The sequence below is a fragment of the Mizuhopecten yessoensis genome, unplaced genomic scaffold, assembly GCF_002113885.1.
Source record: "Mizuhopecten yessoensis strain PY_sf001 unplaced genomic scaffold, ASM211388v2 scaffold3111, whole genome shotgun sequence".
Classification (NCBI taxonomy): domain Eukaryota; kingdom Metazoa; phylum Mollusca; class Bivalvia; order Pectinida; family Pectinidae; genus Mizuhopecten; species Mizuhopecten yessoensis.
The window spans coordinates 157763-172944 of record NW_018404881.1 but is presented as its reverse complement, the minus strand read 5'-3'; the positions used below and the strand labels follow the sequence as shown (position 1 = coordinate 172944).

The 15182-nt window shown below is 38.2% G+C and overlaps 2 protein-coding genes across 7 annotated transcripts in view; both read left to right on the top strand.

Annotated features, from left to right (window-relative positions):
* The window catches only part of LOC110447016 (septin-2-like), a 59393-nt gene that overhangs the window by 6012 nt on the left and 38199 nt on the right, over window positions 1–15182 (top strand). For 2 of the 6 annotated variants that reach the window (XM_021492406.1, XM_021492405.1), the window contains exons 2-3: window positions 12150–12544; window positions 13042–13367. In XM_021492406.1, the coding sequence (XP_021348081.1) occupies window positions 12481–12544; window positions 13042–13367 (390 nt within the window). In that variant the 5' untranslated portion in view covers window positions 12150–12480. Of the gene's footprint in view, window positions 1–8625; window positions 8879–9681; window positions 9853–10295; window positions 10313–11850; window positions 11932–12149; window positions 12545–13041; window positions 13368–15182 lie in introns of those variants that run through there. The other 4 variants (XM_021492403.1, XM_021492404.1, XM_021492408.1 and 1 more) reach the window with 4 other exon arrangements.
* Window positions 5110–6669, top strand: LOC110447008 (putative uncharacterized protein DDB_G0286901). The gene has a single exon (XM_021492388.1). It carries the CDS (start codon window positions 5110–5112, stop codon window positions 6667–6669), a length of 1560 nt encoding a protein of 519 aa, XP_021348063.1.

Here is a 15182-nt window from a genome sequence, read left to right as displayed (position 1 = left end):
CAGTGTCAGCTTTAACGTGTCTGATACCTGTGACGCTGGAAAGGCGGTCAAAATCTTGGACTTGAACATCAGACACTATCAATAGATAAAAAGTCTGATAAACATATTTATCTTTCAGTGTACAGAAAACAAAATATTGAAAAAATTATAAATCAAATTAATAACTGACAATTTACACAATATTTTCACATATTAAGGGTGTTATCCATCATGTAAACATTTAAAAAAAAAAAATGACCAAATTTTCATTAAGCACACCATGCTTTTAAGAGAGAATCATGCTCTAAGTTTTATCAAAGTATGGTTAATTGAAAGACTACCTGATCGTAACTTTATCTCTAATACATCCTGCATGGTTTTAAGCAATTGCAAAAAAAATATCTTATCACTTCTTAATTAGGGACGGAATGTTTATATATTTTTTTCATTGAGTTTTTTCTTACCCTAGTTATCTTCTTTTACAATTATGCTTTTTTTTCTAAATACATGTAGTATTTTATAAACAGAGCTCTACCTCACTCAGTAGTATGTATATCCTTTGTCTAGCATATCTCTCCATGTAAACTTTTTCTCTTTTCCTCAAAACTTGACCTGTCCATTTGGACGTACTGGTACTTCCTAATTACTCTGTTAATGTCAAAAACAAAGCTGGCTACCTGTCTGTCTCTCAGTCTTTTCCCATCTTCTCATTATTTCATCCACCTCCCCTCCCCTGAAATACCCTGTTACCTTCCCCTCCCCATCATCACCTTTTCCTCCCTACCAGCACCTCCTTCTCCTCCTCCCCATCATCTCCCATTCTCCTAAAATATCCCCCACTGCCCTACCCCCTTCATATACCACCACCTCTGTCCCCACCCGAAATGTCACTATCCTCCACATTCTCTTCCTCATACTTTCTTCCACTCCCCACCCCTGACACCCTATCCCTCCCCCAAGCTGTCACTATCCTCCATATTTCCTTCCTCATACTTCCTTCCACTCCCCCCTAAACTGTCACTATCCTCCACATTCTCTTCCTCTTTACTTTCTTCCACTCCCCACTCCTGCCACCCTCTCCCTCCCCCCTAAACTATCACTATTCTCCTCATTCCCTTCCTCATACTTTCTTCCACTCCCCCCTAAACTGTCACTATCCTCCACATTCCCTTCCTCATACTTTCTTCCACTCCCCACTCCTGCCACCCTCTCCCTCCCCCCTAAGCTGTCACTATCCTCCACATTCCCTTCCTCATACTTTCTTCCACTCCCCCTAAACTGTCACTATCCTCCACATTCTCTTCCTCATACTTTCTTCCACTCCCCACCCCTGCCACCCTCTCCCTCCCCCCTAAACTGTCACTATCCTCCACATTCTCTTCCTCATACTTTCTTCCACTCCCCACCCCTGACACCCTATCCCTCCCCCAAGCTGTCACTATCCTCCATATTTCCTTCCTCATACTTCCTTCCACTCCCCCCTAAACTGTCACTATCCTCCACATTCTCTTCCTCTTTACTTTCTTCCACTCCCCACTCCTGCCACCCTCTCCCTCCCCCCTAAACTATCACTATTCTCCTCATTCCCTTCCTCATACTTTCTTCCACTCCCCCCTAAACTGTCACTATCCTCCACATTCCCTTCCTCATACTTTCTTCCACTCCCCACTCCTGCCACCCTCTCCCTCCCCCCTAAGCTGTCACTATCCTCCACATTCCCTTCCTCATACTTTCTTCCACTCCCCCTAAACTGTCACTATCCTCCACATTCTCTTCCTCATACTTTCTTCCACTCCCCACCCCTGCCACCCTCTCCCTCCCCCCTAAACTGTCACTATCCTCCACATTCTCTTCCTCATACTTTCTTCCACTCCCCACCCCTGACACCCTATCCCTCCCCCAAGCTGTCACTATCCTCCATATTTCCTTCCTCATACTTCCTTCCACTCCCCCCTAAACTGTCACTATCCTCCACATTCTCTTCCTCTTTACTTTCTTCCACTCCCCACTCCTGCCACCCTCTCCCTCCCCCCTAAACTATCACTATTCTCCTCATTCCCTTCCTCATACTTTCTTCCACTCCCCCCTAAACTGTCACTATCCTCCACATTCCCTTCCTCATACTTTCTTCCACTCCCCACTCCTGCCACCCTCTCCCTCCCCCCTAAGCTGTCACTATCCTCCACATTCCCTTCCTCATACTTTCTTCCACTCCCCCTAAACTGTCACTATCCTCCACATTCTCTTCCTCATACTTTCTTCCACTCCCCACCCCTGCCACCCTCTCCCTCCCCCCTAAACTGTCACTATCCTCCACATTCTCTTCCTCATACTTTCTTCCACTCCCCACCCCTGACACCCTATCCCTCCCCCAAGCTGTCACTATCCTCCATATTTCCTTCCTCATACTTCCTTCCACTCCCCCCTAAACTGTCACTATCCTCCACATTCTCTTCCTCTTTACTTTCTTCCACTCCCCACTCCTGCCACCCTCTCCCTCCCCCCTAAACTATCACTATTCTCCTCATTCCCTTCCTCATACTTTCTTCCACTCCCCCCTAAACTGTCACTATCCTCCACATTCCCTTCCTCATACTTTCTTCCACTCCCCACTCCTGCCACCCTCTCCCTCCCCCCTAAGCTGTCACTATCCTCCACATTCCCTTCCTCATACTTTCTTCCACTCCCCCTAAACTGTCACTATCCTCCACATTCTCTTCCTCATACTTTCTTCCACTCCCCACCCCTGCCACCCTCTCCCTCCCCCCTAAACTGTCACTATCCTCCACATTCTCTTCCTCATACTTTCTTCCACTCCCCACCCCTGACACCCTATCCCTCCCCCAAGCTGTCACTATCCTCCATATTTCCTTCCTCATACTTCCTTCCACTCCCCCCTAAACTGTCACTATCCTCCACATTCTCTTCCTCTTTACTTTCTTCCACTCCCCACTCCTGCCACCCTCTCCCTCCCCCCTAAACTATCACTATTCTCCTCATTCCCTTCCTCATACTTTCTTCCACTCCCCCCTAAACTGTCACTATCCTCCACATTCCCTTCCTCATACTTTCTTCCACTCCCCACTCCTGCCACCCTCTCCCTCCCCCCTAAGCTGTCACTATCCTCCACATTCCCTTCCTCATACTTTCTTCCACTCCCCCTAAACTGTCACTATCCTCCACATTCTCTTCCTCATACTTTCTTCCACTCCCCACCCCTGCCACCCTCTCCCTCCCCCCTAAACTGTCACTATCCTCCACATTCTCTTCCTCATACTTTCTTCCACTCCCCACCCCTGACACCCTATCCCTCCCCCAAGCTGTCACTATCCTCCATATTTCCTTCCTCATACTTCCTTCCACTCCCCCCTAAACTGTCACTATCCTCCACATTCTCTTCCTCTTTACTTTCTTCCACTCCCCACTCCTGCCACCCTCTCCCTCCCCCCTAAANACATGGTACATACTGACATGTGCCTGTGTGTACTACCGCATGTCGACCGTCAGTCCTACTGTATTACCACTGACTAATGATAACAGTTCTATGATTGTGTATAATTAACATGGCCTTCATGCCACCATCAGTCTACACTACATTTACAAGTACAGCTAGAGTGTTTTACCACTCAATACAAAACTCCTGTCCGAGCAGGAATGTTTCTGCCCCTGGACAAATAAAGGATATTTTGTCAACACTGACCACATGGATGCTTCCTTGTAGTCGCGTGCCAAGGGACCTCTTGTTGTAATGGCCATATAGATCTACAACACTTTATCTAGTGGCAGAAAAATAATAGGTCATTGTGCAATATTTATGAATATAGGACGCTGCCTCTAGATACATATCACTCGAATTGAAGGTCAGATGGCATTCATATCAGCCATGAATGCCATGGCTGACTGGTGATGTCATCATTACTATGACATCATAATTATAATGTTAAATACTACTGCTTTTGAAATTTTGATGAATAAATTTATTTTTTTGTGGGGTTTTTGAAAAGAATTATGTAAATACATGTACATTGGACAGCTTTGAGGTGGCCTTCATGTTGACTATGAATGACAATTCCAACATGAAGCATGCTATTTGTATTTTAAATTGACTATCCGAAAGGTTTAAATTTGACTTTTGTAAGTAATAAAGTACAAATGTTAATTTTTCTTGTAACATTACAGTACCTTAAGGCATTTGTTACAAGAATACATCAGAAGGGTTTTACATGTTATATTTCACACTTTATTTAATTTTTCTTTATTTGAAAGTGCTTTAGTTGAAATTTTGCAATTCAATCCTCACACTCAGTTAATTTTTAAAGTTCTGGTGAGAAGGTGTTTACAACAAAGAGGATTTAATGGCAAAGGTTCTGGACAAAAAGTGAAAACTTAGTGAAATGTCATTTTTTTTGCATAAATGTGGAATTTGAAACCCAGCTGTATCAGATTAGGGAGTAGCATTCACAAGGCTTACTACATGTATTTAAATGACACTGTAAAGAAAGATGTAATAAAAGTATAATAGTTTGTTTATCATAATTTTGAAGAAAATTCTGAAAATGGTTTAAAAAATTAAGTGATGGAATGTTATTTAAGATGAAAAAATCAAAAATTGAAGGAGGTTATAAATAGATATTGTAAACACGATAAAATGTAAATTCTGTACAAAACAATTCCACAGTGTGGACTTTGTACCCCACCTGTACAGAATTTGGCACAGGTTTTAGTAATTAAACTGATGGTAGGGTGTCCCTCTCTTGTTTCAGTTTGTGTTGTTATTTAAGTGAGGGAGGTTAACACAGTAATTGACAATAAATGGCGATCACTTAGTGGCGTAGATCTCAGGCTGTTTTGGCAACAGTTAAAACACGGCCCTAGATAACTGAGTAAACTAAATTTTTAAAAGACGCCCAGAAATATTTTGGAAACATTTGATGATTCAAGCTTATTACATTAAATTGTAACTAGTTTTATAAACCAAGATACTTGATGATGCAATTTAAAAAAAAATGTTTTCTATCTTGTAGTTGACCTTTGTATAAATGCTTCATACTTTTTTAATATATATACTCTAGTTGTTCCCAGTGTTTAGTATGATGACCCATCTTATAAAACAACAAAGGGTCTAAAATCATGTCTATTGTTACTATTGAAAAATACACTTACAAAAATAGTGACAATGTTACCATTGAAGAAGACACTAACAAAAATAGGGACAATGTTTCTATTGAAGAAGACACTAACAAAAATAGTGACAATATTCCCATTGAAGAAGATACTAACAAAAACAGTGACAATGTTACCATTGAAGAAGACACTACCAAAAACAGTGACAATGTTACCATTGAAGAAGACACTAAAAAAAATAGTGACAATGTTTCTATTGAAGAAGACACTAACAAAAATAGTGACACTGTTACCATTGAAGAAGACACTAACAAAAACAGTGACAATGTTACCATTGAAGAAGACACTAACAAAAACAGTGACAACGTTACCATTGAAGAAGACACTAACAAAAACAGTGACAATGTTACCATTGAAGAAGACACTACCAAAAACAGTGACAATGTTACCATTGAAGAAGACACTACCAAAAACAGTGACAATGTTACCATTGAAGAAGACACTACCAAAAACAGTGACAATGTTACCATTGAAGAAGACACTAAAAAAAATAGTGACAATGTTTCTATTGAAGAAGACACTAACAAAAATAGTGGCAATATTACCATTGAAGAAGACGCTTACAAAAATAGTGACAATGTTACCAATGAAGAAGACACTAACAAAAACAGTGACAATGTTACCATTGAAGAAGACACTAAAAAAAATAGTGACAATGTTTCTATTGAAGAAGACACTAACAAAAATAGTGACAATATTACCATTGAAGAAGACACTAACAAAAACAGTGACAACGTTACCATTGAAGAAGACACTAACAAAAATAGTGACAATATTACCATTGAAGAAGATACTAACAAAAACAGTGACAATGTTACCATTGAAGAAGACACTAAAAAAAATAGTGACAATGTTTCTATTGAAGAAGACACTAACAAAAATAGTGGCAATATTACCATTGAAGAAGACGCTTACAAAAATAGTGACAATGTTACTATTGAAGAAGATACTAACAAAAATAGTGACAATGTTACCATGGAAGAAGACACTAACAAAAATAGTGACAATGTTCCCCTTGACGAAGACACTAACAAAAATAGTGACAATATTACCATTGAAGAAGACACTAACAAAAATAGTGGCAATATTACCATTGAAGAAGACGCTTACAAAAATAGTGACAATGTTACCATTGAAGAAGAAACTAACAAAAATAGTGACAATGTTACCATTGAAGAGGACACTAACAAAAACAGTGACAATGTTACCATTGAAGAAGACACTAAAAAAAATAGTGACAATGTTTCTATTGAAGAAGACACTAACAAAAATAGTGACACTGTTACCATTGAAGAAGACACTAACAAAAACAGTGACAACGTTACCATTGAAGAAGACACTAACAAAAACAGTGACAACGTTACCATTGAAGAAGACACTAACAAAAATAGGGACAATGTTTCTATTGAAGAAGACACTAACAAAAATAGTGACAATGCTACCATTGAAGACACTAACAAAAATAGTGACAATGTTACCATTGAAGAAGACACTAACAGAAAATAGTCGTAACATTATTTTTGAGGAAGGCTGACACTTACAGAAAGTAGTCATAATGCTACTATTGAGGAAAACACTAACAGAACATAGTAATAGTGTTACTTTTGAGGAAGACAAAAAAACTGATATAATAAAAAAAATGATGAAAAAAGGGATTTTATTTCCATGATTTAGCTTAAATTATGCCGTACTGCAGTGTCCGTCGTCCGTCCGTCAACTTTTTCTTTTGAACGACTTCTTCTGAAGAACTGGAGGACCTAGGGTCATGATATTTGGCCAGTAGGTACAACCTGCGGTGCTATAATGTTTCCTTATTAAAATGACCTTGACCTACTTTCAAGGTCACAGGGGTCAAATATGTTAAAAACTTTCAAACAACAATATCCTTAGAACCATTCAGGCTAGAGTCATGATGCTTGGGTATGTTATGTAGGCAAGCAGTGTGAATCTTTTCTTAATAGCAGTAATGAGGTCAAAGGTCAACTTAAAGTGCTAGTCGGGGGTCAAATGTCAATATGGGTTAAAAGCTTCAACAATCTTGTTCTCAAGTTCCATAAGGCTCAGGGTCGTGATATTTGGTCAGTAGGTATCTGGGATGTAGTGCTATAAAAGTTTTTTAATTAAAATAACCTTGACTAGCTTTCAAGGTCACAAGGGTCAAATATGTTAAAAACTTCAAACAATAGTATCCTTAGAACCATTTGGACTACAGTCATGATACTTGAGTATATTATGTACACCAGCTTTTTTAATCTTTTTTCTTAATTACAGTTGTGAGGTCCATGGTCAACTTTAAGTGCTAGTCGGGGGTCAAACATCAACATGGGTTAAAAGCTTTAACAATCTTGTTCTCAAGTTCCATAAGGCCCAGGGTCATAATATTTGGCCAGTAGGTACCTGGAATGGAGTGCTATAAACTTTCCTCATTAGAATTACCTTGACCTAGTTTCAAGGTCACAGGGGTCAAATATGTTAAAAGCTTCAAACAACGTATCTTAAAAAGCATTTGGTCTAGTCATGATACTTGGGGTGTATGTTATGTAGACCAGCTGTGAATTGTTTTCTTTATTATAGTAATGAGGTCAAATGTCAACTTTGAGTGCTAGCCAGAATCAAAGGTCAACGTGGTTTAAAAGCTTAAGAATTAAAATTTGAGAAATTTCAAGCAACAATATCTTAAAAAGCATTTAAGAGATGTTAAAATGTCTTGTGTTCTAGTTACCAAATTAGGTCTGATGTTACCTATATGTCAGTTTCATGTAACAAAAGAAACAGGTGAGCGATATAGGCCCTCTGGGCCTCTTGTATTATTATTACCTGCTGATAAAGTTAATTAACTTTCTAATGTTTGCAAAAAAAATTTATGCAGGAGTGCTTCAGGCTGTGTCGCTAGTTTTAGTCCTATATAAAACCAGGTCAAGACACTCATGATATTCCACTTGCTGTTTAACCTAAATCATCAGGGATTAGAGTTACGCCTCTTGATGAGAGATGCACTGACGTTTCGTAATTGTTTACATAACAAACCAGCCTAGATTCTGAAGATGCAGATTCCGTTGCATGTATACCGCTGAGGTAAAATTATGGAAGTATTTCGCTGCAGTGTTTGTTATGGTAGGAAACTTGAAACACCTGTTTTTATTATAAAAACTTATAACGTATATACGAAGATTTAGTTGCAGTATTTATATGTGTTAGACATAAATTTTCTGGAAATTATACAGATGAATAAATATTCATAGGTGGGTACTGTATGGAATATATATAAGCTGTTGACAGGTTCAAAGTAGACACAAGGCATAGAAGACCGTAGCTAGATGTGTTTCATCTCAAACTTTCTCCATACTGGATGTATTACATTTCTAGTCACGGCCCTCAGTGGCCCCATCATAGATTGCACATAAATCAAATGCCATTTAAACATTAAGAAATTGCATTCATAACTTCATTTTTTTTTTGTAGATGGACTCATTTTGTGCTTTTCATGAATAAATGACAGTCAGTTGTTATTGAAACATCCTCGAAATTCAGCTGAAAAGTATATAACTGATGAGAAAAGTATATAACTGATGAGAAAAGTGTATAACTGATGACCAAGGATTCCACATTACATCAGTTGTGTATTACACAGGAATACATACATATCTGTTCCTGTGTTCTTTTAAGTGCTTTCAATTTTTCACCTGGATTACAACCTCCATTTTCCGCAGAGACGGTAAGTAACAATATATTTCAAACTTAACGTTTTTTATACACATATAACAATTTAAACTTTAAAATTTTAAAGGAAATTCAGTTTTCCTGTTACATACTTCTATTTCATTCCATGTGTTCAGTTGTGTCTCTGAAGTCCCATTCACCCTTAAAGTCATATTTCAACCTTACCAAATCAAAGACTGGGCAAGTCCAGTTTAAAACGTAGGGGTGAACAAGTTAAGTTTAAGTCAAGGTGGAGCCCAGGGGTACCTGCTTGGTCCACATCTGTTCTTTAGACTATGATAACAGATTGTTATTTTCTAACTCAAATCATCAGTATCGTACCCAGAGACAGGTATTAATGATATTTGTAATAATGGATACATCAGGACTATAGAGTTAGCCCCCTTATCTACAAATCTACACATGTCGCCCTTGGAGCTTTACACAGCTGTCGGTGCTAGGGGCAGTAATAACCTCTTCATTATGGCTATTATAAAATTTGTTTCCATGTAATTAATCAAATGGTTTTATAAGAATAGCAACATAGAAACTGAGGTTTGGAGAGTTGAAGGTCTATGATAAAATGTATATATGTAAATATATATACGGCCAAATAAGTTGGAATACTGTAATTCTAAGTTTCGATACTAGAAAAACTGAAGAACTCTCTCTAAAGTTAAGATACCTTCATTTAAATGGTAGGATTTTTTTTTAACATTTCACATAAATATGTATATTTGGGTACCTAGCCATCCTTGAATTATGTCATGCAAATGTTGCTAGATATATTACATGCTTGTATATGGAAGGGTTGTTATTAGGTAGCAGGTGTGTATTAGGATGTCTACAGTAAGAGATCTCAGTGCTGCAGTCCTTACATGGAGTGACATTGTATAATACATGAATGGTTTCATATACACGTACAGCTTAGCGATCAATACAGGACACAGTTGTAACTCAGGGAGGGGATGTTATCAGCAGCCTTTTAGGGTAAATACTAGATTTCATTTTAGATTCTATCTTTTTGGTGCAGTTCTATTTCCATTTGAACATCAACCTTTCTGATAGATTATACATGAATATGAGCCTGACTTACTGTTGCATTAATAAGCCCACACTTGTTTGTTAAAATTACATTACCACGATATATACAAACTTTACATATTTTGTATGCATGAAATTTTTAGCATTGTAAACCTGTTTTGACAGAATCCAGAACTTGTGTAAACCAGACTTGATTGGAAAGTATAACTTTCTATGTAAATTAAATGTCTTAATTATGTTGGTAGAGTATTCTGTTTTTCTGTGATGATGTTGCAAGAATTGTGATGTGGTGATGTCACAAATATTGTGGTCTGATGATGTCACTAGTATTGTGGTCTGATGATGTCACTAGTATTTTGGTGTGGTGATGCCTAATTGCCAAGCTTCATGTCCTTGGAATGATTGAGTATTTACCTACTGTAACTGTGTCTTTTGCTGCATTATATACAGTTTTGTTTGAAAATTTTGCATAGGATTATTACGGATTGCTCATGGTTATCTGCCTTACTTCCTTAATGATGCATCGTCTCTGTGTATAAATGTATATAGCAACTGTTGAGTAGATAAACAGTAGTCCTATAATACATTCTTATTTCAACAGGATGAAAATGGACCTGTGTTAGTCTAGCTGTGCTTTTCTGAGATGCTAATGTTTTGGTTTTCACAGATGGAGTCACATGATAATATCTAACATTCCATTAAAGTAATTACTCCAGTTCTACAGCAACTCTGGGCACCTGTCACAGGGTGACCTACTCCGCTAATGTATACCTACATGTCGTGCCAAATTGTCTCACTTTCTGTATGTCAGGGGAGAGTCCTGGCTAGAATTACACATATCACACGTCACTGTACATATGACAGGGTCTCTAAGTGTGTCTAAACAGACCGCACTTGTATAAATGGCACCTGTTAATTAAGAACATTGTATATATTGACCACCTGTCCATTCAGATGACGGTCTATGAAGAGACAGCTAACCACTTGTCAGTTGATACTACTGTTGGTTGACTAAATGTCACGATGCTTAATGTCGCAATGCTTAATGTCACAATGCTTAATGTCACATTCTGGTTAATATCATGACCTTTTTTTGTTAATTGTGATAAAGTTTGTTTGACTTCATGTGATGTGATATCCACTCCTTTTAATATCATGTTTATTGCCTGTGACATTATTCAACATATACATGACATGTAAAAATTAATTGAACAGACTAAAACTTTGAAACAGACTATACACAGGACACCTGTGTGTACTAGTGTATAATAGGTGAATGTAATAATTGATAAAATGCAGGTAGATTAATGTCAAAAATGGGTAAATTAATTAAAAAAAGAGACGATAGTTTTTTTCATTTACATTTTCAGTCCAATAGCTCTTCATGTGCATAGGTACAATATTCTGTGACTTAAATATTTTATATTGTAACAGTAATAAAATTATTCTAAAGAAAAAAAATATATAAAAAATCACTAATTGACAATTCATCTGTTAGAAGTCTCATTTCTTTAAGTGGATTCTTCAGCCTGTTTTATTTAAGAAACTTATGATGTCATAATCTATTGCAGTCAGTTTTTATGAATTGTCTTAAAAAATGACATCACAATATTTATCTTTGAACAAATAAGACAATCTAAAAATTTCCTTGAAGATATGAGAGTGTGAAAGGTGAGTTGTTGAGTAATTATTTATTTTAATTATATATGTGTGTAACTTTATTTACTATCTATATATAGATATAGATCCACATAGATGTCTATATAGATACCTGTATTAATCAGTCTATACATCAATGACTGTCTCAGGTGAGCTGTCACACAACTAATAACTTACTGAGTGTGAAATAAACATCATCACCTGTATTCTCCTCACAGGTGTAAATAAACACCACCTATAATCACGCTGTACCTCCAGGCTAATTTCTTGTACAGTTTGAATGTTTTTATTTCCTACCCGATGTTTCCGAAATTGTCATAAACTGTAAACTAAGACACCCCTATTAAAATCGGGGTAATGACAGAGGTGAGCTTTTAATAGAAAAAAGGTATGTAATTCAATGAAATGTCTTTTTTTAGCTGCAATAGGTACAAAAATATGTGAAATTTTAACATCAAGATATCATTTGTGAGTAGTTTGCTGAACTGGCAAGTTATTTTAAAAATGTTGCGAGACCGAAGGCGAAATTATCCTACAATTGTATAGTAATGGTTTTATTTGTATGTTTCTGTGTATATTTTCAGGTGACTGAACTTTGTGAATGAAATATGAAGGAAACAATTCTGAGTGAAGGAGAAGTCACTATGGAAAGATAAATTATTCACATTACTGTACGGAGATAGAATTGTTTTTAGAAGATAAGAGTTATTGACGGCTCTTCCAAAGAACATCGATTGATGGGAAGACCACAGACAGGAACTCTTCATCGATGAAAAGACAGAGGAAGAAAATTGCTGGTATCTGGAAGGACAGACAGAAAGAATTATAGAAGAATTAACACAATTGAAGAATAATTTGTACATGCAGTATTATTTATGTGTTAGTGGACTTCAGTATTACTAAAACAGAACCAAGATGTCAATGTATCGGAGTATGAACCCGCCACTGTCTCCCAGATTCTCAAAGCACAGAACCACAGGTAAGACAGGGTCATAGTGAGGGATGGATATGACCCAGAGGTAGGGTAGGTGTGGGAGGGAGGCGTAAGAAGGTGAGAGGATAGGACAAAGGAAACAAGAAAAGAGGTCTGGGCATTTTAAAGGTCCCCACAACAGCTAAGATTAGAAAAGGCCTATTCTCTCCCTGAACCTGCAGGAATAGTATAGGGATTGACAGACGGGAGAGGATGGGAGGAAGGGAGACAAGGGGAAATGGACGCCAGATAAGAGATGGAGAGAGACATGAGAGGTGCAAACGCGGTGAGGACAGAAAAATGTGGTTTGGGTTACAACAAGGACAAGTAGTGGAAAGTAGGGGTAAGAGTTGGATAGTATGATAAGAATCTAGAGTGTCAGGATGGTTGGGCTGAGTAAGGTGAGAAATAGAGGTACAGATTGTAAAATAACAATAGGTCCAATCTATTTCTAAGTCATAAGTAGCACTAGAGCCAATTAACCAATCATGTGACTGTTATAGATCTACAGACATTGGCAGACAGGTATGCTAACACAGGGTCTGACAAGTACAGCTCTTCCTCGCCTGGGTCTGACAAGTACAGCTCCAACACGCCTGGGTCTGACAAGTACAGCTCCTCCACGCCTGGGTCTGACAAGTACAGCTCCTCCACAACGGGATCTGACCGATACACCCAGCCCGACAAAATCTCCCTGATTGACCGCATTCCAAACTCTGACCGCTCCCAACACAGCGACAAGTCCCAAGTTGACAGGGCCAACGTGGAGCGGTCATCGTTGGACAAATACTCTTTATACTCGTCAGAATCCAAAAACAAAGACCACGAGGTAAGACCTTTATTACTGGTTGATGCTTTTACCTGATGTTTTCAGAAATGTCACTAGGGCGAAATGAAAAAAATATGTTCAATACGAAAACTTCAAAACAGATTCACATGTACCATTACATTATTACTCTGTTTTCAATAATACCTGCTGGGTTAAGGAAGTATGGATCTCATACTATAAGAGGTAAACTAACAGATGGCTCCTGAACAACCCCCTTATATGTTCCTTTGGTGGTGTTTCCTATATAAGGCACCTAGTCCATTATTGTCAGAAAATTATAACCAGTACTCACAATCACTGTATTCCCATTATCAGGAGACACGCTTGTCATATGACGTCACCTGTTGAGTTGTAAACGAAAGGCACATCTTTGCATTGATTTTGCTTTAACAAAGAACAGACTAACGATAACAAAGTTAAAACTGTCACTGTTTAAAGATCCCTGTACCACTATCAGAAAGTGGAACTATTCATTAGAATTCTTTTTTTTCTGGCAAGAGTATAATTTTGATCAATCATTCTGTAGACCGCGATTCCAACCCTGGACGCCCAATCGTTATACTGTCACTCTTACCAAATGAGCTGACTAGGTCAACATTAGATCCCTGGCCCAGTCTCTCTTCAATGGCAGAAACGGAATTAAGGGGAGGTAACTGTATGTTTGAAAATTACAATGGAATTCTCTGGTGTTTTGAGGGCAGTGGGACAGGGATCATTAAGTTGCAACCCATAACAAAAGATCACCACAACTTGGGAAGTTAACATCTAAAGTTTATTAGCTTTATTAAAATCGAACTGGTATAACTTTGTATAAAACCTACAGGTGAACAGATTACATGTGAGTTACATGGTTTAGTCTGTCATTAGGGTGTACAGTGTACCCGAGGACACCCTTTATACCTGCACCTGTTATATCTCAGATGGGAATGCACTCCACTCACCTGTAAGTTACATCTAATTAGTGTCAACATCAACATCAGCCAGGTGAAAAATGTATATGTGTATTTACAATGATATCTGTGCACGCCTGGGGAAGATTGGAGACGTTTATTTGCCTTTTAACTCAAGTTACTCATTCGCGACACTGATCCAAGGGAGATAAGTCTGGGGTGTCTGTCAGTTGCACATCAATGAGATGTAACTTAGCCCGAAGAAACCTGTAGGGTAAATAACATAGACTGATTGTTATTCTACACAAGATTGTTTATGTAAGACAGTGTGTATAATATATAGTTACTGTATTCAACCCAATAAATGACCCATGAGGGAGCTTGGGTGGTGCAGTGGATAGCACACTTGCCTTTCACCAAGGCGGCTAGGGTTTGAGTCCCTGATCGGACATGAAAAGTTATGGGGTTACCTGCCTGATAATATGTGTTTTCTCCGGGTACTCAAGTTTCCTCCCACATTAAGACCCCCCAGGCGCTAACATCGGGCTAACAAAAGAGATTAATATAAGTTGTACAAACTGTTTCATAAATGGTGAAAAATGAAGTTTATATTTAAATGACCCGTCTTTTATAAGCACCTAATCACAACATTTTCCCACTTTTTAGGTCACCTGAGACAAAGTCTCAAGTGACCTATTGCGATCGCCTTTTGCCCGTCGTCGTCCGTCGTCCGTCGTGCGTCCGTAAACAATTTACATTTTTGACTTCTTCTCCAAAACCCCTGAACCAATTTCAATGAAATTTTGCAGGGACCTTCCATGGACAAAGGTCAACAAAAATTGTTGCCGGTTTAGTCCTAAGCCCCCAGGGGCCTGAGGGGCGGGGCCAAAAAGGGTCAAATTGACTAAAATTTCAAAAATCTTCT

What these genes read in the sequence shown, in the direction of transcription:
- LOC110447008 (XM_021492388.1), top strand. Translation starts at nt 5,110, where the DNA reads ATGTCTATTGTTACTATTGAAAAATACACTTACAAAAATAGTGACAAT.